At 34.3% G+C, this 15776-nt stretch overlaps 1 protein-coding gene across 1 annotated transcript; it reads right to left on the reverse strand.

The window, feature by feature from the left end:
* Nucleotides 1-247: 247 nt before the first annotated feature.
* LOC128205307 (uncharacterized) lies at nucleotides 248-14787 on the reverse strand. Its single transcript, XM_052906841.1, has 19 exons — nucleotides 14497-14787; nucleotides 11244-13310; nucleotides 10868-10994; nucleotides 10440-10489; nucleotides 9511-9767; nucleotides 8626-8713; nucleotides 8378-8442; nucleotides 8074-8110; nucleotides 7525-7628; nucleotides 7179-7304; nucleotides 6449-6597; nucleotides 5542-5677; nucleotides 4345-4476; nucleotides 3936-4035; nucleotides 3569-3642; nucleotides 2567-2812; nucleotides 2256-2404; nucleotides 1790-1925; nucleotides 248-1604 (listed from the first exon to the last, which is right to left on the reverse strand). Exons 1-19 carry the CDS (start codon nucleotides 14546-14548, stop codon nucleotides 1530-1532), a joined length of 4170 nt encoding a protein of 1389 aa, XP_052762801.1. The 5' UTR covers nucleotides 14549-14787; the 3' UTR covers nucleotides 248-1529.
* Between the last annotated feature and the right edge of the window lie 989 nt (nucleotides 14788-15776).

Below are 15776 nucleotides of genomic sequence, written 5' to 3' on the forward strand. Positions count from 1 at the left end.
ATCCAGGCATTGCAGGCAAAAATGCTTTTGAAAATCCAAAGGCGGCCATCAACCATAGGCTTAGTCCCGTTGATGTGCCCAGAAACGAGATATGTGAAAGACTTCCTGCGCATTTTCGGTATCATTTTGTCAACATATATTATCCAAGTTATAATTTTATTACAACACCAGTTTCATGCAGAACATTGATGGAGTAAATGAAGAAGTTAAACCAAGCAAACAATCTTTGATGTTGGACCTTCAATATTCTTGTACTTTATTGCAAACGCAAATTCTAGTTAGAACCTTACAAGGGTTTCAAGGGCTGTCTGACACACTTAATATGACATATGTCTATGAAACTTTCGTTCAGATACACCCGTACGGTAATAAACGATCGACACAATTTTTTTTGCCTATATACACTGTGTATGACAAAACCAACTATCAATTTAATTTTAGGCACTCTTTACACTATTAATATACACATTAAATGAAATAACATCAATCAACTATACAGCAATCGTACAAGGATATATTTTGTGTTACTTTAACAAAAGTGTAAGAAAGCACCGAATGTTTGCAGACAAAACACAATCGTGACAAGGGCACATAATTATGGTGTTATCTAGACATATGTAGTTATTCATTATAATTGCAAATATTTACATGCACACACTCGAAAAAAGAGCACAAGTTGTGTCACTAAAGCACATGTTTGTATATTTAAAAGAGCACAAGTTGTGTCATTAAAACACATGTATGTATATATACAAGAGCACAAGTTGTGTCACTAAAGCACATGTTTGTATATTTAAAAGAGCACAAGTTGTGTCATTAAAACACATGTATGTATATATACAAGAGCACAAGTTGTGTCATTAAAACACATGTATGTATATATACAAGAGCACAAGTTGTGTCACCAAAGCACATGTATGTATATATACAAGAGCACAAGTTGTGTCACGAAAACACATGTATGTATATATACAAGAGCACAAGTTGTGTCACCAAAGCACATGTATGTATATATACAAGAGCACAAGTTGTGTCACCAAAACACATGTATGTATATATACAAGAGCACAAGTTGTGTCACTAAAGCACATGTATGTATATATACAAGAGCACAAGTTGTGTCACCAAAGCACATGTATGTATACAAGAGCACAAGTTGTGTCACCAAAGCACATGTATGTATATATACAAGAGCACATGTACAGTCAGTCAAATTGTACGTTTTACGAACATTTACTAAAATTTATTGACATATCCGTTCGGACCTCCTTGGCCATTTTCCATCGAAACAACTTACGAATGTATTACTAAGTTCAAAGTGATTCCCACTGAATTGTTTTATTGCATACATAATAAATATTCCTAAAAGTATGGTCCGTAGGTTTAACTGCTTAATTGAAATTACTACGCGAACTATATGCAGCGTAGTGAAATGTAAAGAATTCTGACATTGTAAACTGTCCATATACACCCGAGGTTGTTTTTGATGGAAAATTGCCGTGTAGTTCCGATTGACACATATTGAACTGTTACGAGAAGTTAGAGTGGCTGTCGAATGATTGCAGATACTCGATGACACACTCGTGACAGAATGCGTACTGCTCCTGAAAATTAGAGTCCAAAAACTATTTCAATATCATTATCCCATGATATTACTAACGAATGACCTTAGGTGAAATTAAGGTATTTATATATAAACAAAGTTATATTAAGGATGATTATGATTATTTGTCAGTACTGTTTTTGTTTTCAAATTCAGCCGAATTAGGTATTTTAGATAAGCACTTACTCTAGTCCTTACGGCATTTGGCTGTCTCGTCCGCAGCTGACGAACTGTGTTAAACACCGAAACCTCGTGCTCTATGTCGGTTTTCTCCAGAAGCGTCCAAACAGTCGCAAATAGGCCGCAACGTCCGCCACCAGTCCTACAGAATATGTAAGATTTGTATTAATGCACTGAATATGCGTGAGTAAACGCAGTAGTTCATTAACTCTTCAACAACCTTGAAATGTTCAAATAGAAGCCTCCAAGTCAGAAACAATTACTCTTCACATATGATACCGTAATGGTGCTTCAATTTTAAACGGTATTCAGACGCCATAACAATAATTTTGGATGCTACAAATACTACATTTCCCTTCTTTGTGGGTGAAATCTTCGATCGCCTTTTAACAGTGTTGTTATGCTTTTCTCGAATTTATTTAGATTTTTTAAATTAGAAAATAATGTGTAAGGTATTATTTCAAATTCGTACTTGCAATGTGCAATGACAGATCCAGATGCTGCGCTTGTTTTTACTGCCTTAACAAAACGCAAGAAGTGTGTGGTGGACTCGGGAACATCCGCATTGTCTGGCCATCCAATTAGTCCGAAGTGTGAAACCGTGTGTTCCTTAGGTCCTCCCTGTAAGCGACATTATTCAGAGTATTTAGTTGATTTTTGTCTTTTTTTTTCTTTAAAAGCTAATTAAATACGTCAACACTTTATTGCCTAATAGTATAAACAATGCATATAAAGCTTTTTTGCAATTAAACGTCAAAATATTCGCATGAAGATATCTCTTACCCGGCCGTTGTAGCTTAATCTAAGCACACGGTTGACACTGCACATTGATGAGGTCTGTTGCAGATTGTCTACGGTGAATGAACCAAACTTTGCCTGTGTGCTCAACGTGGGAATGTACAAGGAACTATCTGTCTCCATATCAACGATACATGTTGCTGTTTCTTGCATCGTTAGACAAAGAAAGTCAGCCACAGTCTCTTCTAGTGGAGTCATCGCCAGAACAAAATTATGTCTTTGTTTGTAGCTCTGGAACGACGTTTATTAGTATAAAATAATGATAAATCTGCCAAAGTGTAAACTTTTAAACAATTGATTACCATTAAGCCATAAAATAATTAAACAATTTTACACACCAGTGTAAGACATTATAAGGACCGGTCAGTCAGCCGCCGAAGGTGTATATGGACCAAGGCGTTATCCTAGGTTCATTCATCTTCGGGGACTGACTGGCCGGTCCTTATAATGCCATATGGCACGAAGTGGTGTGTTTCTTATATTATACCGAACATTTTATATAACCCTTCATGTTCCTTAAATCGCTTTTGATGTGCCTTATTGAACAATGTAAATAGTCTTTTACTGATACAATTTTTCGCCATTGTGAAAATTGCTAGTTGCACTCAGCAGTTTATGACGGCAGCGGTCAATATCACATGACGTCAGTGGTATATATTATGTTTTGGCGTGTTCCGGAACAGCAAAAATATGACATGGACCGCTGACGGCAGAAAACTACATTTTCTTTAAATACAGTGATATACGGACCGATCGACTTTATATATACAAAGAAGACACACAATTATACGAGGTATTATCTTCTGTTGTTTATGGAAACATATATGAATACTAGAATGTATTCCTTTGTTCATAGCTCTTTGAAATCATTATCATATTTTTATTTGACCTTTATCATTGTTCATGAATATTAGATAGTTTATTCATGACGTTCGTGTATATTCGTGGATATTAATTAAATTTCATATTGTGTTTTGTCAAACTTACACTAACAAACATGGCGTTGATATAATCCTGTCCGGGTTCTTTACCTAAATACAGTCTGGGTCTGTACAATTCACCTAAGATAAATAAGCACTCATAAATTTACATATTATTATATACGTGCTCGCAAAACAAAATGTAAAAGTGCTTAATAAACATTAGCAAGCTTTCTAAATTTTAACAGTTTTTGAGCCGTATTCACATTAGCATCTTAGGCTAGATATGTAGTGGGAAATGATCGGACTAACAGATGCATAAGCAACATTTAACTAAACGAAACCAATCGTTGTCTGTTGTGGAAAGCTTTCCAAAGTAAGAGAGTTAAACTAAGGTGCTTTACAAAATCATCAGGCCCCTGAAGTATTACAACCTGGAATGTCAGCGCCCTTCCTGTTGCAATTCGTTAAGGAAACGTTCCTCTCAGATGATTGTCTCTCATGTTCCGATCTTTCAGAGATAACTTCCAGTTGCTATTCAATATATACTTAGTTTTCATATATTGAATTTGTATACTTTTTATTTCGTATAAAACAATCATTCTATACAGTTTTATAATAAGCTGACAATTTCAAACATAACATATTATATTAATATTACTAACGCGGATATTGTCAACGATAAAAGTTTGATGACGTTGTCCTTTCAAGGAAATACCTATAGCATTTTAGTAGGGAGATAACCGTTAGATATACACGTAGAGGCTAGTGAGGTTTAAGATAGTTTTAATGATATGATTGCCTTTAAGCTATTACAATTTTATAATTTCTAATTAACTAAACCGTGAACTGTTTGATTAGCCTCTGTTTGTTCTTCGAGTCCGACATGTAGGCTGCAAACACCTCAGTTGCAACAGGAGTACAGTCTAACGTCAACGTGTGCACAATTGCATGGTGCAGAAAAGCATATTGGTCCTGGAATACAGGGAGTTAAATTACAATAAAGTGAATTGATGGCCAGTTTTGTATATAGAACATCACAAGTCGCCATATGTATTTAAATGAATTCAACGAGGTCAGGAAGTCTGTAAGTCAGCGAGCCTTTGGCGAGTGTCTTGTTAGATGACGAGAGTTAATTATTTTAATTTAATGCTTTAATTTTATCGGTTGAAATAACAACAAAGAGCTTCCGAGTTCACATTCGCTTAGGACGCGCCTTATGCCATAAAACTGACAAACTCCATTTCCCACGTTATGTGCATCGTAGAAATGAGGAACCGACATAATTAAAAGAAAAACTGTATCTGATCGTTTTAAATCTAACTTACTAATAATTACTGAGATTATATCCAGTAAGAATCACAACATAAACACTATTCTTCAGACGAAAATTGCTTTCTTTTAAATTGTGTCGTAACATCCGGTTATATTACGACTGTTTTTGTCCGATATCAATCATGTTATTCTATCATGTCCATGACTTCAATCCCTTTTTAAAATGAAAGTGATAAACACTTTAAGAACGTTTTTCATGAAAATAGTTGAATTTTTACGCTTTCTCTTATGATTTATATGAATAATAAACTTCTTTGTTTAAACCAATATTTTAAAGACAATTATGAGAAATGAAAGTTTTGCTGAAACAAATACCAATTAAGCAATTATTGTTTCCAATTGTTTACCAACATGCAAAGTGATGGCTTTATTACACATGTGTAATACAGACAAATACATGATGGTAACATAACATATACGTATAATCACGTATTTGTTTATCTTTTATATACATTTTAGGCATATTAATAGCAAAATATACACCAGGAACTTGTGATGGTGTGTGATTAATACTGATAAAGTTTATTTCTGACTAATTTTATGTATGTAAATGTACAAACAATAAGCTCGTTCCTTTTATAAGGCATGATGTTGCGATTGTCTAGCTTTATAACACGTAAATGCATACAAATACATTGGATACTGTGCTTTATGAAATGAAATAAGATGCTTTAGTATTTATAGAGATTCTTTGGGCGAACTTACAGCCGTTTGAACCATATGCGTACGATGATGTCTGAGATTTGTGACACAACCATGTATGTCAACGGATCCTTCCGCTTCACCCTCTCTCGTCAACACGTCCATCGCTATGTACGTCCCCGTCCTTCCAATGCCAGCACTGTAACCAAACATGACTTTGCTCTCTTTACCATTTGTCAAATCAAAATAAATGGATTGGTGGGCGACATTGGTGCAATCTATTGAATTGGAATATTGATTCCATTAGCGAAATTAACATGGCGATCTGTAGTACCGCACATATTTTAATATTTAAAGGTTTATTGATTTCTGAGTGTAGGATCGCAATCAATTTCACACTATGAGCACAAAATACTATTCTTCACGAGCGTAGCCACGAGTTAAATTCTTACTTTTGGTCTTCGGGAGATTAAAAAACAATTTGCGATCTATCTATCACAATACAGCCTTTTATTATGATTATGTCATAAAAGGATTATTAATAACAGGTAGTTTTCAGAAAAACGCTCTAAATCGTATGCTAAGGTCAAGTCATTGACGTAGTTGAAATTGTGCTTTTGTCGTGTTTGCTTTTGCAATTTGAAAGGACGTAGGCTGGTTGAAACAATAGAATATAATTTCTTTTTTACTGATGAATCTCTTTAAAACACCAGAAAACGTATAAGTGATGCTCTTTTGTCAAATTCAATTTGATAGTGTCTTTAACTATTAAAATATTATAAAAGCAATTCCATTCTATGAATGAATGCTACTTATTCACCATATATAACTGCCTTAAATGTTGTCACTCGATGTTTTATTTCAATTGAAATCTATGAATTTTAGTTTTTGACCATACCTTGTCTTAAATGTCCTTTGTTTGGTAGGGTGTTTTGATTTGTTGTTAAAGTGTTGCAAAAGTCTTACTTACCTGCAGTGAACGATTGTAGGTCCACCAAGTGACGATTTTGTTTGTAAAACCCTGTGACGGAAATCGACCAGGGAGGTTACATCATCGGGAACCCCTTTGTCCGGCCAGCTGGTGAAATGAAGATGGTGGACAGTCCTTACCTCTTTATCCTATGAAGAAGACGTATTATAGTAAATTTTCGACCACATCAATAACATATGACCTGCAATGAAACCTCAAGATCAAACAGCACAAAATACGTCCATATATCTTTTATAAATAAGTGTTGGTAAATTTACATTTTACTGACCGTTCCAAGGCGGTACCTAACAATTCTTGATAAACATACCTATTTTTTATAATTATAGTATGTATGCACTGTGCTGTTTGTGGAGTTTTGTGCTGTTCTTCTATGTTTCTTGTCTGTGATTTTGTGTTCTATGTCTTTGGCGTTTGCCCAGTGCCACTAAACTGGGCTTATGTTTAGACTTTTTGCTACTGAGCTAAATTCTGTAGCTTTTTACATAAATATTGGGTCAAAGGCCTTGAGTTAGTCTGTGATAACAACGGACTACTTAGTATAATTTATGATTTGATTTATGATTTTTCCACTTCTGCTTCTTTTTTAATCGCAAAAATCAAAACTCAAAATAATACTATAATTGCTAGAGTCATGCAACGGATATTTGATGTTTAATTTTGATCCTTGCATGAATTACAATAATTATATAAATCATGACGTGCCATGTACCATTTTGACTGAAAACGTTCTCGTCACGAAGTCGGCGTACATGTCCTCAGTTAAACACGTCACGTTTATCTCGCTGTAATGATTGGTGAGTTCATGGCCCGGCCAGTATTGGTCGCATTTCGGTTTCTTCGAATAAAGATAAAAATATATTTAGACATAAACTAAATGTGGCAATATCCATCAATATGATATAAGTATTTCTTTTGTCCTCAGTTGAAAATCGAAATAGATCAGTAAATTTATCCTTAACTAAATATGTATTTTATAAATAAACTAATAAAATGATTTATTCTCTAGGTGACAAAAATAGGAATTTAAATGTACTAAAAGGTAAATAATATCGAACCATTTCTTCCACTAAATTGGTGAGCATGATGATATTGCCCACTTTATTCTGCCAAACCATCCGCCAGAACACGGAATAGTCCTGCATTGTCTTATGTGTTGGACCTGATTTACAACAATGCATATGTTTTGTTTTACGTGTGCTGAATTAAAATAGAATTGCGATTCATATCTTAAAATGTAAACAAAATGGAGCATCAAGTACATGTCATACAGTAAGTAGTCGAAAGAGTATTACAATCATAACCGTGTCAAATAATGCAACACCTATGTAAAAATAATTTTGGACGTTCCAAGAATTTGTAAACTCACCTTGAGATGCAATGTATATTATAAGCTAATTGAATTAGAATAAAATGATTCATAAAGTAAAACGTCAATAAAACGGAGTATCAAATACATCTCACGCAATAGAAAATCGTTACGTGTGACGCAGAAGTATTACAAGCATATTAACTTTCAATATATACAATACTTATGTCAAAAACCTATGGATAGAATTTGGACGTTTTGAGAATTCGTAAAAAAAAATATCAGTCAGTAAACTCACCTTGAGAGGCAATATATGCATTTTCTTGCCTGTATCCCTGAAAAAAAACGTGCGAATAATTTTGATAAAATAAAACAAATATTCGAAATAAATGTAATTAAAGCATTGAGCTTAGTAATAGCAGTATCGAAAAAAATAATTAAATATAGCCAGTTTTTCTTAGAATGAAACACCATAATTGATTATTTTAACTTGTTTTTGTATCATATCATTTATAAAATGAAACTGTTGTTCCACCATCACCAACCTTATGTTTAAATTTCACGATTATAACAATACTAGCATTATCAGGTATATCGCTTACGTCTACAAAACTGGCGTTGATAAAATCCGTATCCCCAGCCGTCAGTTTTACTCTAGTGTCATCATCTTCAATTTGTTAAGATTTTGTTTAAATCAATAAATGTTATAAATTTAATAAGCAAACTGTCAATCATCGTTTGTCTTATGAAAAAGTAAGAATTTATGTCTGCAAATGTATGAGGTACATCTAAGACTAATTTGTAGGAACAAATCAGACATACAACTGTTCATGTATAGCAAACAACTCACATGGATAGATGTCTTGATATCTATTTCTGAAACGATTTTCTGGCCTCATTGCATCTTGATATGTTTTTAGCATACCTTCAGGAAGTTTCTGAAATCAGATTTAATTGCTTGTAAAGGATGTTTACAGTAATGAACACGCTTTCTTCTTAATGTAAATATAAAAAAATACTTCTTGAACAAATCTCCTTGGCTCTCAACTTTGCGATTGTATATAAATAATATACATTGTTAAATTTTCAGGATGATTATGATATTATATAAAATTAAAACACGAAAAACTAGATTATAAGTATCTTCCTTGGCCAGGAGTGTAAGATAGGTTCATCCCGACCCGAGCGTAGTGTGTTTTGCGGAAACGAGGTTTTCCGTGTTTCCGCATAACACTCTGCGCGAGGGTTAAGATGAACCTATCTTACACGAGCGGCATTGGTAGATGCTTTTTCTCCCACCTCAGTTTAACAAAATTAAGTAAATATATTTTTTTGCTGGAACTCTTTTGTGCTTAGCGAAAATAACTGCGTATGGATACGTGATAAATCGTGGTTGGCATGGACATGCGCGCAGTGATACAGATAGTTGATAGTCAAATCGGTCTTTACATAGTTCTGAGGAGAGTGAAGCATTATTTCTTGAAAGGTGCGTGTACAATTTTTTATGATGACGTTTGAAGTGAGAAATAATTAATAAGCATTCTAAATATTGCAACAAGACAAGGTTTGTATGATGCTACAGATGACAGTTTTCAACAAGGGAGGTAATTACAATGCGATGACCATTGACCCCGTGGGCAAGATAAGAATTTCTAGCATGGTTAATTTATTGAATCTACTTATCTGAGGGTGGAGAAAAGTTGTTCTATTTTGCTCTATCTTGCACAGAACATACCTGAAACTCTTCAATGTAATATGACCTGTCCTTTAAGGCTACAAGAGCTCCAAGATCTTTAACAGTAACCTTATTCACACAGTAGTTCACATCACCGGTGTCTCTGTCTTGTGCCACCTTTTGGAGCGCATTATTGGCAGAAGTTTTGATAAGGACGTCCATCGCAACATGTTCTGATTTTATCGCTGATTTCCTTAATTGTTGTGGTTTGGATTGCCCTGTTGATGTTCTTGGAATCACCATATTGTCTTGATGGGCTTTTATGAAAGAAATTGGTTTCATATATAACCTCAATAAAGTAGTGTGCATGCACGTTATACTTGTCCATATATACTGACAACGAAAGGCCGTATCTAAATCAGGAATATGCCAATATTAAGTCATGTATGTATCCTTACTTTTAAGTGGTTTATAAGAATGTTATGAATATGATACTTTGTTTTGTAATTTGAAGGATGTAAAAGAATGAGCAATGAATTTCCGCAAATAAAGCGATCATGCTTGTTTCGGTCAAATCAGAATCAAATTGAGTTTGTTTTGACCATGTTTTAAAAATGATCGACAGGATTGAAAACCCATTTAATAATATGCTTTTTAGATATTTGTATCAAATCAAATCTTATTGTTTAGTCCGATTTTTTAAAACGCCTATTAGCATACTGACTATCCGTTGAATCGTTGAGCTCATGGTAAATATAGGTAGACCAAGTTGCGTGCTGAAAGACTTGGCAGTTTTCCTCTTTGGAAATAACTTAATCTGAACATAATATCAGGCATAGTGTCATGTACAATTTGTGTCTTATATGTTTTGTTATTCACTCTTAAAAAGAAATCGCAATCAGCTCTTTTTATTCTTGAAAAAAAATCAGAACGATATGTTTTATAAGCATTTATAAATTAACAGTAAGTCATTCATGCAAAATACGAACCTGCTTCATATTCGTCTTTGTTTGGTCCGTCGTAACAATCCTTTCTTCTTCTTTTTAAATGAGGTGTTTAATACACAAAATACAGTAAATATTAAAATGTACAAGCATTAATGTGAATCAGATGCAATATTATCTCGCAGATGCACCATCATGTTAAGTTCTGTCCTTTATTTTAAGATTTATAATTGTTATATAAAAGGAATCGATACTCACATGATTATTTTTGAGCGGTAAAAATATATCTGCAAACTAATATCTTTAGTGCAAAGACTAAACATTCAACAAACGGGACGGATAATTAAACAAGCAATTTTGTAAAATATCGATTTTAAAATTTAAAGTACATTTAAACAGATCAATCATCTTTAAGTTTAACCGTTGTTTCTAACGAGTATCTATCACGAGTCAGTTAAGTTATAACCATATACCTTATGACTAAGGCTATGACAAGAACAAGTGAAAGAATGGCGACAACTCCACAAGCAGCACCTATAACTGCCCAAGACGTTCCAACACTGGTGCTATCATCTTTGTTGATTGGGATCGTGACGGATGCTGGGGAAAATGTTATGTGTAATGGAGATGGAAGTTAAGAAATATCTAGCAATTGTCCACATAGCCATAATGAAGACGCAAAAATGTTTGTGTTGATGAAATAAACACGTAAACGCTTTAAAACTATAAACACAACAATTCACTTTCTATCTAAGTTTGATTATTTGCATATGACATCCCTATAGTTCATGCTTTCGTGAGTTTACATAAACAAAAGTTAATATCTTTAACTAATTAAGTATTTCTTACCATCAATACATCCTGCGTCTGTTTGTATGTACCCATTCTCACATCCCAGTGTGCACTGGCCATCCTTTTGTATGCACTCAAGAGCCCCACCCTCAGAGGCGAGGCAATGCTTGTCACAGAAACGATCACAATATGAGCCAAAAGTTCCAGATACACATCCGTGTTTGCATTTCCTATAAGCAATATCACATCTGGACATTGAATCATTTCCTTGTTTACAGTTTGTTCTACAATTGTTTAAACATAAATTACCCCAAAACCCCTCTTCGCATTCATTACATTCACCATTATCATCGAGGCACGAATTGCAATACGATGCACATGGAACGCTACATAACGATCCCCCATATCCATCTACACATGCATAACATACTCCCGTGGATGAGTTACATCCTCCAGAACAATTCGGCTTACATGGAACGCACTTCCCGCTGGTTCCTGGATATGATCCATTAGTGCATCGTGCACAAGAACTGAATGTGTCTTGACTTGAAGTACAAACTAGACAGTTCGAGTCAACGCTTATGCAGTGATTCACACACTTAAGGCCGTAATATCCGTTCTTACAGCCACGTTCACATGTACCACTGTTCTGTTCACATGTTCCTTTCAAACAATGTACTGGGCATGTAGCATTACAATAATCACCGCGATATCCGTTCACACAACCTCGATCACATTGGCCATTCCAATAGTCACAAGAATTGTTCATACAGTTATCATTGCACATTCTATTGCATGTGTAGTACCTTCCGTTATTGCCATATCTTCCAGATTTACAAGATTTACATGTAGAAGCATTAAAACGGTGACATGTTTCACATCCCTCATAGCAAAGGTTATCACAGTAAACTCCAGAGAGACCATCAGCACATGCATGCAAACAGTATCCGTCTTTTTTATCACAGTGTGTTACTGCCTTGCAATTAGAACATTTATATTCACATGTTTCTCCGTAATAATATTTATCAACGCACGTGCCACAGCTATCTAGGGAAGTACATGTTGAGCAATTAGCTGGACAATTACTAGGCACACATTTGCCACCTTCAAACTTGTACTCTTTTTTACATGGACATGACCCATCATCTTGTTTGCATCTATTATCTAAACAATGTTGCCGACAAGTTTCATTACATAGATAACCATATGTTCCTTCTTCACAGGCATCACATTTCTCTGCAGTAAGACGATGTTCTGGGCACTGGCGATCTTTACAATACCTACAGGTATGAGAACATGAAGGCCCAAAATAAGGATCTTTACATTCAAGGCACCTATTGTTTTGATCGCAAATGCAATCAACATGACAAGTCTTTTGTTCACAGCTAGATCCACTAAAACCATTCTTACAGCCCTCAAAGCAGGAACCACCTTGAGAGCAAGTGCCGTACTTGCAATTTTCTGAACACGACATATTGCAATGATGCCCAAAGAACCCGTCCTTACATGATTCGCATATACCCGTACTTAAGCAACCACTGTAGCAATTTTGGGGGCAATTATTGTTACAGAGATTCCCATATTTGCCGTTAATACATTTGTCACAGCTATCACCAAGGAGGTTAGGGTAAGCACATTCAAGGCAGTGTCCATCTATATCGCATAAATTGTCTTTGCACGAATTACTACATATAATTGAGCAATCACTTCCATAGTATGCAATGCCATTATCACGGACCTTACATGCGGTACAGAATGTGTTGTTGGTGCAAGATAAACACTCCTTATTACATAAATATAAGCAACTTGTACCCGGTCCGCTGTGGTACCCGTTCTTACAGGATGTACATAATGTACTAGAGCTGCATGTTGTACACGTTCTAGGACACGGGTTTTGACATTGTTCGCCGTAATACCCAGCATGACATATATCACATATAGCATCTCTTGAACAAACCTGACAACGTTGGTTAACACAGGGTTTCTGACACTGAGGACGCATGAAGTTATCCTTACATCCTCCCAAGCAATAGTTGTATATCCCGAGTTGGTTTTCGTTGGAGCATTCCGTTCCTTGTTTGCAGCAAGAGCATGGCAAACAATCCTGACACCATGTTTGGACAACTAAAAACACAATCAGAACACAAAGGCAGTTCTGAGAAGTGTTGTATTATATGCATGTTCGTAGATGAAAGAAGGATATTTAACATGTTCATAAACTGGACACTGTTTCATGTTCAATATGACAGTAATTTGAAAAAAAAACTGATTTCATTTCTTGAATATTTATGCTTAAAGCTGTAGAAACAAGCTCAGTAGCAAAATGTTTAAATATAAACCCGGTTTAATGGCACTGGGTTAACGCCAAAGACATAGAACATCAAGTTGCAAATGAAATCCATTGAAAGTTAATAATTAATCAGATAATACAATATACCACATGCTATTCTTTGTTTCCGGTTTAATATAACCATCGAAACGTGTTTACCTGTATTACACATTTGTAATATAATACTATATCTTCTGCGAAAAAATATCTATGAACACTCAACTGCTCTATGTTACTGCTCTATTGTTTATTTTTCATCAAGTTCTCGTTTACGTGTATTTCTCATTATGTTTTTATGAGAAATCTATATTTGAATAAGGTATATTAAATTTGTATTTAAATCATACAGTAACGTGATATTTCATCTTGATTTAATAAAAAAACATTCTTAATACCTTCGTCTCTTTCTGTATTTAAACAATAAATGACGTCATATGCATAATACAAAATAATGGTATCATCCAACTGGATATGTCGTCAGCATTTGAAAATTTTTAAATCCCATTATTAAAAAGATAATGTGCAATGTTATGATTCTTACTGGATATTATCTCAGTATTCATTTTATTTCTAAACGGAGTTAAACGATCGGACATAGATCTTGTTTTGGTTTGACATTTCTGGAATGCATGCAGCGTGGGAAATGGCATTGTTTTGTCAAATAGTGGTATTAGAATCACCAACAGCGCATTTACAACAGGTAGTTCTTTTGATCAAACAAAAAGGTGTGATAAAAAGATTCTAACACACGTCATCATATTATACACAATATATATTTTTTAAGTAATGTCGCCAATCGCTTGCTTACTAACGAAATTCCTCTCGCCACGTAACAGATTCTATATCTATCAATATTAAAAAATACCATAAGCTTAATTTATTTCAATACAATATTTATAAAAAAACTACACTTTTGAAGTGTGTTCAATATGTTTGCTATTCACGTATATGAATGTATTGAAACGTTCAATTTAGACTTACCAAATGTCAGCAGAATTATTGCTAATGCATAAAGTGTTGATCCGCCTGTCATCCTTATCCTTGCAATCAGTGCAATATGTATGGATCTACAATCCTGTCACCACAATATGTTTGGCAATCCAATAGAAAATTGTTCATGTAATTATCCCAACTTATTTATAATGAATAGTAAAGACCATTTTTATTTATTTCCGTTTAAATGGAAGCAATATTACCAATATTTACTGGTATAAAATATGGTGCATGTTAGTATTTTAGTCAATGTCAATTGTTGTAGAAAATAATCAATGCAAAAATGGTCTTGGTGAAAACAATCCTGTAGAATTATAATGCCGCAAAATTGGTATTACAATGACAAGTTGGAGGAGTGGGTATTTAACCACATTAATGAGTATTCAATTAGTTTGACCGATCTATCAATTAGTACTGGAAACTAAACAACATTGTTTAAAGAAATGGAACAATAGGGGGAAGTTATCTATTGTATTGACAGTAAACCATTATCTTCCTCTTAGTCGAAAAAAACCCCTTAGCGTATAAGTGCATAAACGCCGTTAATACAAAGGGAGGCTTTGATTATGACTCAAATTCAAATTATGATTGTCTTAAACATATGAACAAAACAGAACATCAGTTTATTTCCATTCATAACATTACACATATATAGATCAGTAAAGTAGACTTGGATAACCCATGATATATACAGAACAAGGAAAGCACAGTGTAATTTTATATAATTGTTACAATATGTTAGAAATTGTAAATAATAATCTAACATAACAGTGTTAAAACACCATACTTGGATAATGTTATTCCTCAATTTATATATAAAGTTTTTCTCCTTTGTACATTGTATTATATGCACATTTATCACATCATATATTTTTGACATGTAGCTTGTGTTCATAATTCACCTGTATTTGTCTCATTTGCGTATGTTTGTACATAGTGATTGTTTTGAGCCGGTGGCCTTTATCAAATAAATGATTTGAATTGAATTGAATAAACTTGGTCATATCAAATAGTACAAAACCAGGGGCTGACGATTATTTGATTAAAGACGTCTGCAGAAACCGACAGAGAAAATGGCTTCAGTTATTTAAACTGTTCTTATAAAAGATGCTAAGAGTACACCCCTTAACCAACAGCGGCGTCAGGGGCAGGGACACAGTGGCGCAACCACCTCTAAAATTGTTGACCCTTTTTGAATTAGGTGCAAATAATTGCAGAGGAAAAAAGATTTCACCATTTAATACCAATAGTATTTAATTCCAGCGCAC

This window comes from Mya arenaria, chromosome 10 (genome assembly GCF_026914265.1).
Source record: "Mya arenaria isolate MELC-2E11 chromosome 10, ASM2691426v1".
Classification (NCBI taxonomy): domain Eukaryota; kingdom Metazoa; phylum Mollusca; class Bivalvia; order Myida; family Myidae; genus Mya; species Mya arenaria.